General features: G+C 38.4%; 1 protein-coding gene across 1 annotated transcript in view; it reads right to left on the reverse strand.

Annotated features, from left to right (window-relative positions):
* Positions 1-20862, reverse strand: part of SVIL (supervillin) — a 107233-nt gene that overhangs the window by 43999 nt on the left and 42372 nt on the right. Inside the window, exons 3-14 of the mRNA XM_009572095.1 lie at positions 20350-20441; positions 14936-14993; positions 14673-14824; positions 13584-14262; positions 8644-8727; positions 5734-6612; positions 5231-5401; positions 4555-4589; positions 3355-3416; positions 2846-2985; positions 1988-2083; positions 487-739 (exon numbers count right to left, since the gene is read on the reverse strand). Of these exons, the coding sequence (XP_009570390.1) occupies positions 487-739; positions 1988-2083; positions 2846-2985; positions 3355-3416; positions 4555-4589; positions 5231-5401; positions 5734-6612; positions 8644-8727; positions 13584-14262; positions 14673-14824; positions 14936-14993; positions 20350-20441 (2701 nt within the window). The remainder of the gene's footprint in view (positions 1-486; positions 740-1987; positions 2084-2845; positions 2986-3354; positions 3417-4554; positions 4590-5230; positions 5402-5733; positions 6613-8643; positions 8728-13583; positions 14263-14672; positions 14825-14935; positions 14994-20349; positions 20442-20862) is intronic.

Genomic DNA, 20862 nt, shown 5'->3' on the forward strand with positions numbered 1-20862 from the left:
ATGCCCCTTCCCAGGGGAAAATGACAGAATATGTCCTGACTAATAACGGAAATATATAGTGCTTTCAGGAAAAAGTCTGAAAGTTGCACACGTCAAAGCTCCAAAATTCCCCCAAAATACATCTAAAGCACGATGATATGTGTCACAGTTTTTACCCCTTTGGTCAGGAATTTACTTTTAGAAGACATGTAATACTCTACTGGAAAAGAAAGACACTGTGAAAGGTACAGCATGCACTGATCAGGAAGATGATATACTCCTGAATTACTTAAAAAAGAAAAACACACCAATGAAGTTAAACATTTTAGAGGATGTTGTTCCTCAATGTCAGAAGACAGCTTCCTGACAAGTTTTTTCCTGCGAATACATCATGACCCCAGTGTGTAGCTCAGAGCAAAGAAAAGGCCAGCTGTTCCGGCATCTTACACTGAAGCTGTTTTCTCCACTAAAAAGAAACAAATGAAAAAGAGCTAAGATTGCACTTACCTGCTCAACTTCTCCAAGAGTGACTGGTTGAGTCTGGTAACGAGCATTCATTCTCCTGTGCCTAATATCCCCTCGACTCCTTGTGGAGATGGCCCTGGATACTGGTTGAGACAGTTTGTTAAACAAAGCCATCTTTTCTGCCAAACTTAAGGTGGAAGAATCGGGTTCATCAGACTGATCTTGCCCCATCGCCTCTTTGGCTGCTCTTATCTCCTCTTTAGCTAAAATTTTTTGGTGTGCTGATGCCTGCAAGCTGAAGAAACAGAACTGGAAATGAGTTTTGAAGAAGCCGTTATGAAGTTTTAAAATCTCAACCTGATAGAAGCAGAAGAACTGCACATGAAGCACAATGGCCAATGTAATATAGCAGCCTAAGTGGTTATGCAGTGGTTCAACATTGGCATGATGAATTCTAATTCAACAGCTGAAGATTTAAAAAAAGTTAAATTTTCATTCACAAATTCATTTGATTAGAACACAACAATTTTTTAAAAGGGGAACTCAAGATTGAAGAGAAACTTTTCGGACCAGTCTCTTTATACAGACTACAGAGCTGTGGAGAGACATTTAAGATGCCTGCTGTAGAACAAACACAGGCCCTACCGTGCAATTTATGTAAAATTCAATTTTATTTGAAATAATTTGTGGAGCATATATGATAAAAACATTTAAAAGTTGGATTTAAACTCCAAGTTAGTGCTGCTTTAAGGTTAGCATGAATTGCAATGCTTCTTATAATTCGAAGTGGAACAGAATGCAGACTATCTTTCATTTTGAGTTATCTGGGGTAACTCAACAACAAAGAATGGTTTTGAAATATACTCCATTAATTTTGAAGATTGTTTGACCAATGCTGAAGGCAGACACATTCATTCATAAAAGCTGTAACTGCATTTGTCTCCACAATAATATATTTTATTCACCTCTAGCTAGATTCAGCCACATTTATGGAATTAGTAGCATTCTCTTTGGTTTTTTTCTCTGTCGTGGTCTCTGCTAAAATTCTCTTATTCAGAACAGGCAAACAGTATTCTGCAACTTTACCTATAGGTGGTGCAATTTCTTATCTTTCCTTTAATTTTGCAAGCTAAAAAAATATATGTAGAGACAGACAAAGAGGATATGTACTGCTTGTGAAATCAAGCACCCAGCTTTAGTATTTTCATCTCAAGATGACATTACTGTATAAAAAAAAGTACAAGAGCAAAGAGGGTTCTGCTAGGTTTGCTCACATGCAAATTCATTTATTTCACAAAGAAGAAGAATATGCTTCTAGAACAGGTAAGCGTGGTTAGAAAGGTCCTGAAAACAGATGCTTGACAAAAAAGAAAAGCTGCATTGTTTTAACATGCAAACATAAATGAAGGTGACAAATGTTTTAAATATTCTTGAAACGAGTATTGACTTGACACATTGAAAAGGCATTCAAGACTTTAAAGATGCATCTGCTATTGAGGAATCTTGTGCTCCATGTAACATGCATGTTTATCCCCCCCAGTACCTGATAGGTTGTACAGTGCTCTTAACTACAGTGGGACTAGGTACTCTTGTCACTACTGTGTGGGTATTCACAGAACGTGAAGCAGGGGTAGATTCACTTTAAAGAATTGCCAAGGAGGGAAAATTCACAGGGAGAGAGAAGAAAAAAGCATTAAGAAAAGCAATACATTGTGTTAACTACAGAAAAGACCAAAACCAAACCAAACCAAAACAGAAAAAAAAAACCAGCAATGATTTTTAATTAACTGAGTTATCTGCTGCGACCTTTACAAAATAACTTCAAATACTTTGAAAGAACTAAAAACCTAGAGGAGCAAACGGGTTCTCTCAAAGTTACTCATTACCTATAACATAAGCTATCTTTTAGCAGATCACTAGGTGAATGTTCATTCACCTTTGTTTAATTTTCCCCAAAAATGACCTTCCTTTTTTCAGGAAAATTTCACGATGTATGACCAGAGTGCAAGAAATGCATTGCCAAAATGTACATTTGAGATTTCAGAGTGTAAAAGATCTTCCCCAATACAAATACATTCCATAAGAAATTGTGCAATTTCCCTCAGCGCAAAGTATCTTTTTCATTTGAGTTACAAACCAATGCTATGATTAATCCCGTTTACCTAATCTACAGGTTCATAAGCTTTCTGCCAAATTACAGTTCATACAAGTTATGCTTTACTAGTCCCTCTACTTCTAAAAAGGAATTTCAATATAGTTTCCCCTGTGGTTCTCAAGGAAGTTGGCCCTTAACAATAAATGATTTCCTTGCTACAAAGTTGTAAACACCACATATACGGAACTTATTCCCAGATTTAAATGCAGGAACCAAAGTTAGAGCCAACATATGTACAAGACTTACGTAGCTGCAATGACCACTTCCTCACTAGTAATTGGTTGTGTGTGCGATCTATCCTGCAAACGCCGCAGTCTTCTCTCTACTGCTGAACTTCTTGTAAGTGGTTTAGGAATATTTTTCATTTCAAATGATTTTTCCATTTCCTAAGAAGACATATGTCATAATTAAAACCATGGAAGAAAACTTCTGAAACAGTACTTTCTTTTTAGCTTTCTTGCATGCAAAGTAGTAAATTTCCCAAATGCCCATCTCTGAATTAGAAGCAGGATGTAATTGCACAGTAGGCATCACGAAGTTAAAACTAACTACACATCTCTCTAAAAGACGTTCTCAAAGAAGGCTTTAGAGCAATAGGTCTACAGTGTAGGTAGGCGAGATGAGGTAAAAAACAAGTTATGTAGCTTGGACTTGGTTAGGTGCATTACACTTCATTCTAATGCCCTTTCGGTTCTTCAACATCTTGTATTTGAAACGTTTAACTCTGCCTTCTATTACGAAAATGTAATACTTACTCTAAAAAGCAGCCTCTTTGCAGCTACACTTAGTTTGGCTCGGTCATCCAATTTTTCTTCATCTACACAAAGAAAAAGAAAAAAAGGAGGCTGAACATAATGAATCAAGCTCATATTAAGTGCAAGGCTTTTTTTGACTAAATGATTTCTGAACTCCTCAAAAATTATGTTTTACTAAGACAAGAAGCACCACCAGCAAATAAGCTGGCTGGTACTCCCTTTTAACAAAAGACTTATCATGAACCAAATTGTGTAAACTTTACTTGTATTTACATGTATTGCATCAGAGGAAAATTCTTAACAGGACTTGAGAACAAAAGACTCGTCTTCAGGGCAGTTCATGTGCTTTCAAGTTATCCAAACAACCTTTTATGAATAATCAAACTTATTATATTAGTCTATGATAACACATGGACTAAGAAAATAATTAGACTGAAAGACTGTCTTAAGGGTCAGTATTCACCCTGTTGTATAGAGCATCTATCTTTTACTCGCTGACCATACACAAGATGGTCTCTCCTGGAAGCTGATCATTCTGATTACCACCTTATGTCCCCATTTTTCAGAGGCTCAACTGGTATCCTTAGGAGCTGAAATCAGCATCCTCCAGATCCAAGAGCTAGCATCTCAAAGCTGCAGAGAATATCAGCTTTCAAATAGCATAAGGCATTAAATCTAAATTTAGCTACTCGTGAGATTACCTACTTAATTTATGCCAGACTTGCCGAGAGTGACAAGAAAAAAGATGGCAGACTGAATTATATAATTTAATAACCAGCATCTTGCAACTTCCTTAGCTAAAAATACATTACCAATATCAGTTTCATACTATAGTAAAGGCTTTTTTAGTTATTAGTCCTAGACCACTGATTAACATGTATTTTTTTTTCCATCAACTAGCTTATTTATTGTCTAAATCAGGAAAAAAAAAAAACAAAAACTATATTGAAAAGTGTCAAGCCATTCCGCCCTTGCCTCCCATACAAAGTTCAGTATCCATAGACAGACTTTTGGACTTAAATGAATTTGAACTCAAGTCTGTAGTAGACATGGCCCAAGGAAAAGTGGTACTTCAAACATGTTATAGGCAATGATAGTTATTTTCAAGTGGACTTTGCATTACCAAATAGTTCTCCAGTTAAAACAAAACAAAACACTTTTGCTCCCATTTCTTCCTTAGAAAATAGTACAGTAACATACCTTCAACAGGTGGTATTTCTGCACTCAAAATTGACCTAGTGAAAAATTATCAGAAAGAAGTTAGTTGGAAACGAGACATCAAAAATTAAATTCAAACTCCATCTGAAGGAGCAGGACCTCAAAAGTCTTAAGAGTGGGAAAACTTTATCTATTTTTCAAGTTTTCAACAGTTTCCACTTTGACATCCTTTAATAAAGCAGAAAGGCAAGCAATTGCAGCCAAACTTAAATACAGTAAAGGAAAATGATTTCCAGTTGATCTTGCAGAAGATAAAAGTCTAAGATTTGCTGCCAGCTCTTTTAATATAGAATATGTAGCTTTGGTTGTTTACAAAAAAAGTAAATGATACAGCAGAGCAGATGGAAAGGAAACTCTTTATATAAAAACAGACAAAAGCATTTATCATTAGACAGAACCAGACAGCTATAATACTTTAAGATGATTCGCTGTTCACCATTTTATTGAGGGGGGGAGGGGGTGGATTTGCAACAAATTGGTTTTGTCGGTGGTGTTTTGGTTTTTATTTTATAAGAAGCTATAACAAATACTTGATTGTTTTTAAAGAGAAACAATAACCTTGCAAAATGTTTATGATAATAAATGAACAAAGTCTCTTCACAAGCTTGTTCACGTTTACCTGCACCAGAATTGTACACAGAGCTACGTACATGCCTACCTATCTGTCTCCTTTCGTTCTGCTGACGTTATAGGTTGAGTTTTAAATCTCTCAGAAGTCTTTCTATTTTCACCAGGAGAAAAATAGCGCCTCGGCCTTCGTGGCCCTCTTTCACGGTCACCATTGGCAGACAAAGCACTACCTGCCGCTGACTTCTCAAACCGAGATTCACTTTTAAACCACATGATAGAAAGCGCATAGAAAAGAAAATAGAAGAGAGAAGTAAAGCATAGATGTAAGCATCTCAACAATTCACTGGAGATCACTCTGCATGCTCCTCCGGTAACATGCGCAGACGTACACATTCCAGCTACCCCACATCACAACTTGCACTAGCAAGCAGAAGCACAAAAGCGGGATTCAAACCATCTCAGCCTCCAGTACACACTGGTGAGAGCTAAGCTGTGTGCTTTAAGTGCTGAACACAACTGCTGTTGAGTGTGTGTAATTTTTGCCAAGGACGTGCAAGTTTCACACGAAAATATGTCTGAAAAGTCACCTACAGTTCCGTTTTCTTGTTGGCATTAGCAGTCTCCAGAAAGACATTACGGAGCTGGGCAACAGAGACTTTTGTGTCAACCATGCCAATCTCACCGTTTGCTTCCATGCTCTCCTTACTTTTAAAAGCTTCTAGCTTAGGAGCCACAGTATAGTCAGACATCGAGCGAGTCAGGACTTTATGCTTTGCTGTTGACACTTTCCGAACAGGAGCTTTTGCCTTGGCAGGCTGCGATACAGACCCACTCTGTATATACATAACAGCTTCACTCCTTTCTATGATCTCAGGGGTCTTAAACTGCTGCTCGGGAGCCTGCCTCTTATTGCACTCCAGCTCTCTCTGAACTTCTGAGTTAACTTTCAGCTTGCTTGTGAAAGAGGAACTCCCACCGGGGGTATCCAGTTCTCCTCCTCCAAAGAGGCCTTCATGGTTCTTCCCTTGCTTGCGAATCTCAGATGGCAAAATTGGTCTTCTGCCTTTGGAAGCCTGTTCACCCTTCAAGGAATCTTCTTCATCAGGCTTTGCTCCATAACCAAGTGTCTCTTTCTTTTCACTCTCTGATGCAGTGGCTGCTGACGATTTTGTTAAGAGGCTAACATTGTCTGGTGGAAGGAGGCTGCCAACAGAGATGTTTGCTGGTTCTTCTGTTGCCATCAGCTGAGCTGTGTGAGCAATGCCAGCAGGCTGAATATAGCCATGTATTGGTTGGCGGACTGAACTGACGGGCTGATTTATAACCCTATCAAAGGCAGACGTTTCTGTCTGAAGAGGCATGTAGTGGGCTGGCACTGGATGGGATTTTCTCTGAGATACTGTGTCTGTGACAAGTTCAGGGCTTCCACGAGCACTTTCCTCTTTCACCAGTTTCTCTCTAACTTTTACTCTTTAAGAAAGAAAAAGGATTAAAGCTGTGAACAGCAATACCCAATCTGGGAAGGAACACAGACACCTAACTGTGGGTACAGACAGCAACATCGTATTAAAATAAAAAGCAATTAATACATAAAAGAAAGCAATCTTATGATGCAACCCCTTCCTCCCCCCCGAATCTTAGCAGTAACATTGCTCAAAAACATTCACGTGATTCACAGGCCCTCAAACATGCATGATTCCCGAGAAGGTAACTGAGCAAGCTCTGAAAATGTACAGCATGTTCCCATGAGGTCACAACTGCATTTGTCAAACAGCACATACCCATAGTCTCAAACAAACAAGATGATCAAAACCGCTTTTTATATTATCAAAGTGTTAGGTTCAGCCTGAAATTGCAAATTCCATTGGCAATCATGTATGTAGTTCAGATTTTTGAAGATGTCTAAACACTGGGCAGCTTACGTCATACCAAGATACTGTTGCATTGGGGAGAGGAATGAAAAAACACGTTATTATCTCCACCTAGCCCTTCAGATGTTTTCCCAGAGACTTTTTTACTTGTGCTTTTGTGTATCATATAAGACATCTAAAATGTTACAGGCAGTGTAATCTGTTTCAGTAAGTGAGAAAAAAATGTTGAAAGTGCAAGCCTTAAAGCCCAAAGTGAAACTATGGCATGGCTGTTGCTATTCAGAGGGCTTGCAGGGGAGAAAAGGATTAAAAAAAAAAAAACCAAAAAAACCCAAAACAGGCATTCTGTTTTAAAACATTTTATTACATTCTAACATGCAAAACTTACAGGAATGTTCCCAAAAGTTACCTTACTTCAGTGTATTTTCTAGAAACATCTCTAGATTTGTGAAACATCCATGCAAAACAGAGTCGTATTCTACCTTTAGACACTTAATGCAACTCCACTAACGGAAGGCAAGCACGTGCAGCCGGAGGCAGCCTTTGCTCTACAACTACAACTGCAGGTAAGCTCTCCAGCAGTTTTAGAGCCACGCCAAGTGTTGGGACAGCTTACAGGGCGAGTGTTCGTAAATATCGCATACACAGTATTAAAAATGAAAGCCCTGTACTTCCTCCCCTCCCAAGTGGGTATAAAAATTATTTTAATTCTGAGGAAGGACAGAATCTCAAGTACAATAGGAAACCAGCTCTATATTTGAAAGTAAGTAATCCAGCTCAAAGTATGTGCAATTCCAGGCTTGCTACCAACAGACTTTTTGGAACTCACATTATTAAAAAAAAGCAAGAATTAGGAAAAAAGGCAAATGAATATCTGAGAGAATAATTCAGGATATCCAAAGTTATCTGAAACACCAAACTTTCTAATATTTTGGTGTTTCTTATCTCTGAGGATTGGTGCACTTATCAGGGAAACTTCTTAAAGTTACTTAAGAACAGAAAGGGTGTTCAGTCTGAAAAAGTGATTCTTTAAACTACGTGTACCAAGCATTCTCCAGAACATCCACAGTGATGTTAGTACTGGGTTATAAGAATTACTTTAATCAGGAACATGGAAAAGAATCTTCCAGCAATGCTTCTTGTGGTGGGCTAACCGTATGTGCTACCAAGCTGGGAGAAAGCAGCTGCTCATAGCTCTGATCAAGATCTTGCTTTACTTGTCAACATAAATTTTTTGCTCCTCTTGTATCATTTCCTTTGGAATTCAAGGAATTAATTGTAGGGAATGCTAAAATGGATTTGTGTGTGGTATAAAAAGCTGCTGGTTTGCAGAGTACAAAGTGGGATAAAATAAGAAGTTATAAAAATTAGTGGTAGCCAGAATGATAGTAGCTGTGGAAGAAGCCAGAGGCATTTGTACTTCTTTATCAAAATACCAATTGGTCGTAAGTTACAATAAAAGCAGATGCTTCAGAAAAGTTTCGACAGCTCTTTATCCGCAAGAAACACTTTCTAACTTGCTGCTCTTAAAGGAAAATTAAAGGCAAGTGTTAAATGAAGAGAGAGTAAAGGGAAAGAAAGGGGAGGTTTATAGTCTGATTGTTAGCCACACAGCTATGTTTTATGATACCTGGAGGGCCAGCTGATAAGTGAAGGTGTGTCCCCTTCCGAATCTTTCTGAAGAAACCATTCAGGTTTTGCTTTCCCTGCACTACTACAGAAAACAGATAATTTTTGAGATCTCAGACATGCTCCCATTGTTTCTCCCAGCCTTCCCTCCCCACCGCTTTTTTTGCCTTTTAATTACTCAATTAGAGAGGACTGTTCATGAAAATAAAAGCACAGCACATTAACCAAATTGAAAGGTAATAAACTGTGAAACAAACTATTGTATTAATTCCACAAACATCTAAAAGGTGTTCTGAATGCTAAATATTCTGCAAAGGTAACTTTACCAAGTATACATTGTCCAGAATTTGAGAAATGAAAGCAACTACACAATCTTATTTTTGCAATTTGCCATTGCAGGTCAGTTTGAAGGGTTTATGTAAGGACACCTGGAAAAGTTGCTAAAATAATTCCTTTAATTTGTGGTTTAAAGTGGGAAAGACCGCTGGGTCCAAAATGAAGTAGTAATATGAATTTAGTGAAGTTAGAAATTCAGATGGCTATATCATACTTCCTAAGAAATTCTCAGGAGCAGCTGGAACTCCTCTCCCCTCTTCTAGCCCTGTATCACAAAAGCTTCAGAAATGCAAACCCAGTTAGCTCACGTAAAACATGTGTCACTGAATGACTGGGAAAGGAAAAGCTTAAAAAACAAAGTAACCCCCAATTTGTTCTTGTCTTGACTTTATTCTGTTTCCATTTTGGAGAAATGAAAGCATAAAAAGAAACAAGAGCACTGCAAACTTTTAAAAGCCCTACAGGAAAGGGTGTTTGCAGACTATCCACGTACAGTTTCTCAAACACTCTCCTAATGCCCACCTTCATCTACACCTCAGCAACAGTGGATCACATCAAATACTTTTAACTTTGCAAGCACAGACTGTCCGGCCACACTAACTTTTACAAACAAACTCCCTGGAGGTGACAAGCAGCTAGGCTGCTTTCCATTACCTATACCTACATCTGAAAGAACTCCTCGCATTGCAGTAGAGCCATTTGGGATGAAAATCCCAAATTAAGCTCTAGGTCATCTACTTTAATTTTTCTTAGCTGCTCTTCTATAGCTGAAAAAAGTCAAATTAATGACTGTTCTTAAGATAACAGAGCATTTACTGCAAGTAAGTTTAAAATTGAGAACTTACCTACAGTTGCCACCTTATCCAAATCAAGCTTAGAACAAAGTCAAACACTGACTGTTAAAACACCTTTTGTTTTTCCAAATGTTTTTGAATTCCTAAAGGAACTGACCAAATAGAAGGAGGAAAAAACCTTTCACGGGAGCTGACCAGGTAGCTGGAATTGCTTTGAAGCAAGCAAACTTCCTTCTCATCTCTTAATGTGTACTTTGGCACATTTTTATAGTGGGCATGGCCCAAGCAGCAATTATTTGTACTTGATCATTCATCCTTTGAAGAGAGCAGTCAGAAGAACGCAAGCCATGTTTTGAATTTAGAATTAATTGGCCACTTCAGCAGCCAAATGCAGACAATGTCAAATGATACCTTCTCAGCACTTTGTTGTCTTCTCAGTGATGGATAATAGGATTAATTATTAAATCGTCTTAGGACTGAAGGCACAAAGCTTTCATATGTATTCCAAAGCAAGCTGCATTTATTTTCCAATTTGAAGTCAGCAAATTTAAATTTAACAAAAACAATTTTGCAAGCTATATAATGTGGAACTGACTTCAAAACAGCAGCCACCTGGAAAGCTGGCGTTAGCCCTTATTTTGCTTGTGCAAATGGCCTTATAGGAGACTACCACACAGTAACTTTAAACAGACTGCATGGAAATAGGCAATGACTTCTTTACCGCTCAGAAACAGGGACAAGAGTTTCTGAGAGGTTATTCTTAAATCTCTGAATATCACACCATTGAGTACGCACTGGCACTGGAAGTTGTCAGGGCTATTAGAATGAAGAACGAGCTCTTGGCAACTTGGCCTTTAAAATACCACCTACTGCCTACATGCATATCCAAACAAGAGACCAAATCCTAAGTTTAAACTCTCGGCTGCTGTAAGAGCTACACCACATCTTGGTGGGTGCAGATGATTTCCTTCAAAAGACAAGACAGACAGTAATTGTGGGAAACTTGTTTTACGCAAATACTGACCCAAACCTCACCCAGAAAGAACCTGAAATCAGTGACAATGCAGTTGGCAATTTGAATTAAGTTATGACTTATTCATGCTGCTTTTGCCCCAGTCTCTCATTTGTTAGTATGGCGCTACTGCAGACCAGAGAAGTAAAAATGACCACACCACAAATGGGACGGAGTTTAAACTCTGGAACTGTCCTAACATCAGAACCCACCTGAAAATGGATCTTACTATTTCATTATCTGGAAACGGAGAACAACTACGTTTCAAAAAAAGAAATACCTTGCAGAAGGGGCCTGTCTCCAGTACTTGCCAAACACAGCTGATCCCTTAGTGTTTCTCACAGCATTAGATCTCGTAGGGACATATGACTTTTAACAAATGAAAAAGTATGCCCCCATTAGAAACACTGTTTCTTAATTATTTCTCTTGGGCCCAACTTTTGCAGCATCTTTTATTACAAGAAAATAGGTAATGCCAGAAGTGGCAGCTTTAAAAAGAAACAGCTGGAATTTGTGAATGATTTGATAATGCCTTCAGCCTGCTCAGTCTGAACTTGTAACTGGTTTATAGAGCTGCATTAGAAAAAACACACTTGTTAGCTAATAATGAAAGAGCTTTATAAGGAGACCCAACTTCTCCACATTAAAGGCTAATCTGTGAATCAGCAGATTCAGGTGTCTCTCTCTAGTCAGCATGCTGTTTCACCAGGGCAACTGCCAATCCAACCAACGCTGCATTAAGTGCAGCTTCTCCTGAGTTGGAAGAGATAACAACTTAGAAGGCATTTCATTGTTCAGTGTTTCATTGGTTTCCCCTCACAGAAACAGGGACTAGGATTGCTTTATGAGAGTAAAGAAAATAAAACCCCTTTTTACACTGCAGCAGACACATTCTTGGCTATAAAGTTTGATGGGGTATTCTCTTTGCTTTCCTAAGGCCGAAAACTTTGGCCCTTCCTTCACCTCATAAAACAAAGAAAACAACCTGCCAAAGGTCCATTGCTCCAATATCCCTTCCTATCAGTGATTGGATTAATCAAGAGATTTATCTCAAATTGATCATTTGAAGATAAGGGATAATATTTTATAGTGTTTGCTTTGAGACTGCTTCAGAGACAAGTTTTTTGGAGCCTGGAATAACCTAGTTGGCTCAAGGAGTTTCAATACAACTCTTGTCTCAGTTGTACAGATGACCCTGCAATGACTGTTTTCCTTACTGAAGTAGCAAAATTGTAAGCTTAAAACATAAACTAAATATAAGATAGTACCTTCCCAAGTATGTTGACTTACTTTGCCTCTGACGGCTTTTTTGAAATGATAATATTCCTTTAAAATTTTGGCTTAATTGGGAGAGTCCAATGATAGCTTATATAGCCACGTACCATGCAAAAGAAGGTGAGCAGGATTAGAAGTCACCTAAATAATGAAAAACTATGAAAAAAAAATTAAGAGACTACTACTGGTCTGTCCTATGCAATAAAGTGAAACCAAAAAGACGACCAAGTACATTTGAGCAGTTCACAGGCACTGTAAATAGATGACTTAATCCACCATGTGGTTAATCTTTGACGTAGAAGATTGCTTCCTCATTCAAAATTTAAGGTATGCTGACATGAGTTAATAAGGCCACAACAAATAAAAATCAAGTTTTGTAATTTTGATGGGAAGGATAAAGAAGTCCAGTCAAGGTAGCTTGTTTCTGAACCTCCTGCAAAAAAATGCCAAAAAGCGTAAACGGTTCAGTTTATACCAGTTCATTTCAGTTTTTTAGAAACAGTCAGCACTGCTCAGCATGGTGCAGATGTGTTTACAATTAAGTTCTCACTACAATTTACATCTTTTTTAGCTGCAACATTTTAACTTAAGTTTTTACAGTTATTATTTTCCATTTATCCACCTACCTAGAAATTAAAGAATCACACTTAGAGAAAATCATACTTTTAAAAAATTCTTAGTCACGTGTTGTTTTCAGTCACCATAACACTTTGACAGTCTGTTTTTGCACTACAGTGTGAAACTACAATGTGAAATTAGTGAAAACTTTTTTTTTTTTCCTTTCTGGAAGAATCTGGTTACCCTATTACTGGAGTGTATTTGTCAAATCTGAAACAGTTCAGCATACCATGAGGGAAGCTACGTTTTCCAAATTCAGCATGAAATTTTAACTCTCCCCTCTGCCCCTTCATACACATACCATGATATTATCTGAAAGATTAACTATCACAGTTCAAAAGGGCTTTTACACTTTCACAGCAGGAAAACAAATCAACTATTATGTCAACTGACCCAAGACACTTTTCAGTTTTTAACTCTGAGACCTGTTTTATTTTGGCAGAAGCAGTCATGAAGCTATTCAAATCTTCACTGAGAAAGAACTTGCCTTTACTTGGAAACGCCCACCCAAAGAATTACAGGCTATAGAGGAAAAAAGTTAAAGGCTTGCTCTAACAGATTATGAAAAAGAAGAAAAAAAAAAAAAAAAGAGCAGATTTAGAACCATAACTGCTTCAATTCTAGTTGTGTAAATATCTTAAACATCAGTTATCCCACTCCCCCCCAAAAGCGCCTAATTTTAGCATGAATTCTTTAAATATAAAGTGAAACCAAGGACATACGTAATCACAGAAGTAGATACCCACTCTTTCGTATCAGAAACACACTGTGATTTAATAAACCCAACCAATCCAGCCTGAGACATCCAAAGCCACTAAATACATTCCTCAAGGGTAATAAATATATTCTCATAAATACTGTAGACACTGCTGCAGAAGGTGATTAAGGTAAAGGAATCATGCTTACCTTTGTCTGATGTTACTGTGCAAGGGCTGGTCATTCTGCAAATGGATCGGTGAGGCTGCCCGCTTTGGTGAAGAAAGGGACTCTCTGGGGGTTTGCTTTGGTGATATTGGCACTTCATTATAGGAAGAAGATTCTCGTCCAGAAAGTGAAACAGAACTATCCAAGATTGCTGACGGGTCAGAAGCCTGTCTAATGGCACTGTCATCATCTGTTTTTCTATTACTTTTTTCATTTGAGAGGTCTTCTTTATCTGGAAAACCATCTTTTTCATGGCTGGAGTACTCTTTGGATTCAGAAATCACACTCTTTGACTCCTTCGTCTCAGTTCTGGACAAATACAGGGAGCCACAGTCCCTGTTTTCATCATCTTGCCTTTCACTTTTCACTCCCTTTCTTTCTACGCTGTCGGGATCTTTCCTTGCCCGCGTATATCTGGATGAGTAGTCAGAATCCAAATCAGAATCAAGAGATAATCCGTATTTTTCTGCCAGCTGGCGCCGCCTCTCTGCCTTGTACCTAGCTATTCTTTCTGCTTTTGACTCTAGTTCCTGGGCATCCATGTTTCCTGTACTATACAAGGGCTCTGTATTACCTCCTGTGATTTCTGCTCGGTATCTGGATGATCTGGGTTGTTTTTCTACAGAAGAATCTGAAGTTTCCTCCTCTTCATTTGATCTTCCTGTCAAAAGTACAACATATATGAGCAAGTCCATCCCACAACTCCGAGTACCCTACCCACATTCACACTGAGTGAAGTAAAAGCTTCCCATTTTCCTACAAATCAAAGTGTACTAGTGACTGCAGAGACACATTACATTTTTGCACTTATGTCTCCAAAAGCACATACATATGATTAAGAAATGTGTATTAGTTATAATTCTTTAAAAGTTTCATATCAAATTATTGTTTTAAAACAATATGGATAATCAACCTTTTTCAAATAAGACAACTGGAGAATTAAAAGGCAAGTTAACAAAAACCCAGACCACAGCTCTTCTATAAAACTCTTCTCCACGTACTGCACAAATGATAGAATAGTAAACATGAAGTAATTCAGCAATGTAAGATTGACTGATATATACTACTTACCTAAGTGGGGACTGTATGGATCAGTTGCACGCATATATCTTGGTGTATCTTCCTCTAGTAAACGGTGTGTGACTGATCCTGGACAGTTTTGTAGAAGCATAGGTTGTGTATCATTTTCAATTCCCTCTAAGCGTCTAGCTATTCTCTCTTTTCTGAAAAGGATGTGAAAAATGCGAAATCAGGCATCTTTGAAGATTTGAAGGGAGAGTTTCTAAGAGGAGGTAACAAAACAAGCTGTGTTTTGTTTTACAGGCCTTTTTTACCTTTTCATTTCCAAAAAATCTTGGTTGTTTGGTTCAAACAGTTTTCTTAATTCTGAAACTGAGACAACAAAAGATTACACAGTTTATAAGCTACTAACTTTCAGAAACTCACAGAAACTTGCTAAAATGCTTTAGAATAAGAAGGAACAGTCAAATAAAGTTAAGAGGTTTGAAATGGCTTTTGTCAGGGAACAAGCATTTTCCTCTTGTTTTCCTAGTTTATTAAGCTTGTGTTGTCAAAAGTGCATTAGGCACATAGGTGTAAACACCAAAGAGTGCTCCCCTCCAGGTACTTCCAGGCTAAGCTAGAATCTGCTATGCATCCTAGCAGTTTTCAAGATCTAGTATAAGCTGGGCAACTTGTATTTTGATTAGCTGAGGTCAAGCTTACATGCCATAGTAACCCCTTTCAAAACCAGAGAGTATGGAATTACTGCTTACCCTGTCTACACAAAGGTTGGGGACTGACTATGTTTAAAGAGAAACAGTGTCCCCTATTCCTTACTTTCCTCCATTCCGTTATATTGAGCAAATCCCAAGAATCCCAGCAACTCATTGTTGGAGTGAAAATTACCGTGTACCCTCATGATACTCCTGCATGGTTAATCACTTTCTACTTTGCTAATTTTCCCTTGTAGTTTTAATTGGATATACTTTCCTTCTCTCCTCCTAAACTGTTTGGTGGTGTTATGTGCTAGTAGACAGCTGTCACAGTTCACAAAATAGTAGTGAACCAACAGGAGGCATGACAGATGAAGTAAGCCCTATATATACACACATATGTGCACAGTTATCAGTGATGTTTGCAAACCACACTGGAGCAGTGAGTGCTACATAAACAAGTGTGGCGTGACTTTCTTACCACCAGGAAGAGAAACCATCCAGGCTGTCAATGGATGTAGTGGACCTAGGGGGTCTGGGACAGGGCTTAACAAACCCCTACACACCTCCCCCCCATCATTGCCTTGGCAAAGATGTGGTGCTAAAAGCTGCGTGCACCTATTCTGATGCAATGCACTTCTGGAGTTCTGATCCTGTTGACCCAGGGATCAAAAGTTAAAGCAAGCTAAAGTCTACTGGCTGCTAAATCAGCCCTAGATTGCCACCAGAAATGCCTGACTCCAGAGTGTCTAGTAGACACTGTTCCGCAGGACTGCAGAAGTAAATCTATCAGCTTTTTTCCCTACCAGACTTCATCACTCTAAATACTTAGAAGATAAACATTATTGAAACACCACCCTTTTAAAGGTCAGACGCACCTTCTCTCCCTTTCCTCTGCTGCAAGAACTTACATGCATAGCTAAGTCAGGGTTTCAGCTTAGCTGACACATGTCCAGGAAGTTTGCTGTAGTCAGTACCAGCGCTCATACCTCATAGATACAGATAGATACTATTGACATTGCCTGTCATATCAACCTTAAGTGCTGAAAAGCCACTAGGACTCCAGGTAAAATGTCTTGGATCAGGAAGAATGAATGTATTCTGATCACGACTACTCAGAGAAGCAAATGAATGAGGTACGAATATAGCGTCTGAGGCAACAGATGAGTGCCTACTGAGAATGTGTGATTAACAAGGGAAAGAAATCAGCTGGGCCACTCTCCAAAACAACTCCTGTAGTCTACATTTTTACAGAAAGCAGACTCAAGCTATCTGCTTCAATTTCTCAAGCCAGGTTAGCTCAGATTGTAACCATGCCATGAAAAAAATCTAATACGTACACATTTGATGCAACTAGCAGTGCAGAGTAGCTAAGTATGCAGCTACTTAACAGTGCTAACCCAAGGGACATCTCTTCCATGCCTAGTTTCAGCATCTGCAGCAAAGCAGATTGAAGCCTACGCTGTTGACGAGGTTGACAGTGCAAGATAGCCACTAAAATTCAGCAAGCACCAGGCACAGATCTCTGGAGATGGATGGGAACTGGACTTGGGCAATGCAAAATTTGCATCCTGAACCAACACCAAAGCAAAGATGAGCCCTTACGCTGTGTTTTCATAGACTTTTCTCTCAATACATAAGCAGCTCCCGCTGGTACCCTGTCTAATCAAGCTGTGCTAGCAGTGGAACTGTATTAAACAGAGAACTTATCCATATGAAACTAGCTTTCATCTCACATTCACACCAAAGGAAATGATTTCTCATAAATACTTTGCTCTCACCTCTGCCAAATCTACTTCTGTTTAAGTTTGTTCCTGTGGCTCTTAGAGTTTTCTGTTGCATCTGTTGGTTATACCTACATAAAATGGTCAAAACAAAACCCATAATTGTTCTGCCACTTTAAACAGGTCAAAGGCCTCCACAGCTCACAGTTAATAAAACCACATTCCATCCAAATCCTCATCATTTTTCTTCCCTAGTCACCAATTCATACAGTCCCTAAAACCATCATCAGACAACAGGTCTTTTACACAGCTTTAGTAAAGCTCTAAAGCATAGCTTCATATACTAAAGTCCTCTTTTTTTTTCCCCCCAAAAAAAGGAAACACGACTATAAGTCGTCCACATACAAGAAATGTGGAACATCCAAAGAACTCCCAGCAGCATTAGCTCAACACCCTCTTGCTACGTGTTAGCTGAGGTCCAGAGATTCTACTACCGCTTTGCAGTCCTAAAAAGAGCACTGGCCTCATGAAGCATCTCTCCCAACACCTTCCCAAACAAGATGGGACAAAAATAGCATGGGACTACTCTATGCTGCCTTACACTTTTTCCACACTTGAGATTCCAGACAGTAATTTCAGTTAGGTTGGCCAACATCTGCAGAGCCTTTTTGTGAAAGCAGTTTCAGCAATTCTTCTTCTGGGGAGGTGGGGAAAAGAAGCACGAAAAAGCAAAAAAAAAGAAGATAAAATGCAGGAAGTCTTCTACTGTAATGATTTCTTTTTGCTGAATAAAATATTTTACTTCAAAACATGAAAGCCAGTTGGAGAAATTTCATTCCCAAGGACACTGGTTGGCCCTTGCAAGCTCAGGTGATCGGGTTTCTCTTTTTTAGTTTGCAATTTGAATATGTTGGTGCCAATTTCGCATCTGTTCATGGCATGTTTTTCCACATGACCATCAGAAACTACACCATTTCAAAGACACCCATGACAGCATTAAAGAATAACAACACTTCTACCTAAAAGGTAGCACAAAGATCTGATTTAGCACACAAGAAAAGACTAAGAAGCTTAAAATAATTAATTTCACAGTAAAAGCTCCTTATCTAAGTTACTTCATGCCAACACACTTTGTAATAACTGTTGGTCAATATAGTTAAGGGCAACCGGAAGAACAGCCACAGTTCAGGAACAGCCCTGAACTTCAGGCTTTATTTTAGGATGTTGAGCAGGATGCTATGGTAGGACACCCTCTAAGGTAGACAGTCAAGAGGCATCTTAATTTTGGTAACTGTAGACCTTCGGAGCAGAATTTACCTTATAACAACAGTATTTAGCAAAAGCAGTATTGTTCCATGTCTCGTCCCAGAATAGAAAACAAAAAGTACATTTGGAATGCACCTTATAAGAATGTTTAAAAAACTCCTTAAATTAAGGTCAAAGATTTCTTATAGAATTCAGAAACCTTTCAGACACATTTGTTACAGAATATAAATATGTTTTTGCTGAAAGCTCTCTTTGATAACAGCAGAGGGGATACATGTGGATAAAGTTGCAGGCATGTGACAGTTTTATTTTTAAAATACAGAAGCTGTAAAAACTAAATCAAGCCTTCCAAAAGTCCCTAGTAGAGAGTGAGTGCATAAATTTGTGAAGCCTGAATAGATGTGGATCAAACGTTTACCTGCCAGACGTTTAATTTCTCAGCGATGGTAAACAACCATTGTAACACAGGTATATACATCTTCATTTTGAGGAAAATTTAACACAATAGTGACGCCTACCAGCCTCGTTCCTACCTCCTCCTCTCCTCACCTGGAAAGATGATGGTCTACAAACCAGGTTGGAGAAGCATTTATCTTCTGTTTATGCTAGCAGAGGCATACTAACATGTTCAATGCTTAACTGCAGGGAGCAACATGTGAGACTTCAGCTAGACTCTTTGAACCTCAGTTCAGTCTGTATCAGCTGAAAATCAAACCTATTCTTCTGATTTTCCAACATGTGCAAATCTGGATCAAAGTTAGGCCCTACATGAGACAAATAACCTGGATTTTCAGAAAGTGTTTGGCCTCAAGTGGTCCCCTCAGAATGTGACCATCAGCTCCCACCGCTAACTTTTTCTTAAGTCTGGTCCACACCAAATCTGATGCCTTTATTACGAGTATAATTTCTTAGGAAAGAGAGACATCTTAGAATAGAAATTAGTTCACTGAGAAGCAACTTACACAGAAGGTTTCTCAAGTGAAGGCTCTCACAATTAATTTGTTGGCCAGCATGATTGTAAGGCTAAGAATATGGAATAATGAGGGACTATGTATTCTTACTGACTAGTGCTCTCGGAAAGTCTGTGTTGTATAAATGCGTATCACTCTGTTCCATCATTGTGTCAATGAAGTCTCTTTCTGAACATCTGTAATGATTATATTATAAAAGCAAGCACATCAAAATGTTATGCTAGAAGAAGGGCTCCTTTCTAAAGGAATTCTGCAACAAATGACATTAAAACAGTAAGCCAGTTCCTGTATGTTGGGATTAGTTCATCTAGCCTTGTAGTTTGTCTGAAAAGGATAAAAATACCATCAGAACACACACACACAATTTTAATCGAAGTTCTGAGATCCACAACATCTCTGAGTGAAGGGAACATCTTTATGCCAGTTACATGTAGTTCTTCAGTCAAATGTCACCCTTTACTAGTCAAGAATTATTTTCAAGCAGATTGTGATTTCCTCTAAATAATTCAAGAGAATTAATTCTCGCCTCTACCTCAACTATGTCAAAAGATAAAGATGGAACTCCTGTTTTCTTCATAAGTTATTCAGACTAAGACAGAAGGTTTTTTTTAAAAAAAATCCCCAAACCCATATGTAGCGCAGGTCCTTTAGCATGCAAGACTAAAATTCAGTGTGTAGTCAGTTGGTCATGCAAGCACAGTGATTCTACCAACTACCGAAGGGGACTGGAAAGAGCTAAGACTACGAGCCAAGTTAATACCTTTGAATTCAGTACTAATCTAACTGTACAAAGAAACCTCTCTTGAACTTTTGAATTTCAACTACTTCTTAACCTATTGAAAACTAGGTAAACAAAGCTGAACTTTATGAAGCAGGGATGTAACAAGGCTTTGTAAAAGAGCATTGTGGTTCATCCCGTTTCATCCTCTATGCATACTTCACAGGGAAAAGAAGACTCATTTACAAAACATCTGTGCCTAAATGATTTTAACTGTGCCTTCCACTTGCATAGCCTAAACTTCTCATGCTGTTAAATTACCACTTGTGTTCATAATGTGTCTCCCTTACCTACCTTTTGGAAGTACTGCTAAGAGATTAGCATCAATATCCTTTGTGCTGTTTGCAAGTTCTTCTTTATCTTCAGATGAGAACTCCTTCTGAAAACTGAAAGCAACATCTGGTTTACAGAACTGTGGATGTTTCTGCTACACATCAAATAAAGCCAAGATGTAACCAATTTACTGCAAGATAGTCTAACAGAGATACCAAAGAAAATATTTTCCATAAGAACAAAATAAGAAATAACCCCAAGAAACTCACAAAGCCAAACCTAACATAATTTGAAACTTGTTTGGAACGGATTGTGACACATTTTTGCATTAAATTACTGACCGGAGACTGCCTTCAAAATGCTCTACTAGCAATTATATTTGAAATAATCTATATCAAATTATTCTCCATAAATATTAAAACATACTTCATCAAATGCAGTACTGTATGTACACTCCAACCTAGAAGCCTTCTGCACAACTGCCCCATTGTTGTTACTGCACTGATCTCTGGAACATATATGGCTTATAATACA

Source organism: Fulmarus glacialis, unplaced genomic scaffold (assembly GCF_000690835.1).
Source record: "Fulmarus glacialis isolate BGI_N327 unplaced genomic scaffold, ASM69083v1 scaffold16342, whole genome shotgun sequence".
Lineage (NCBI taxonomy): Eukaryota > Metazoa > Chordata > Aves > Procellariiformes > Procellariidae > Fulmarus > Fulmarus glacialis.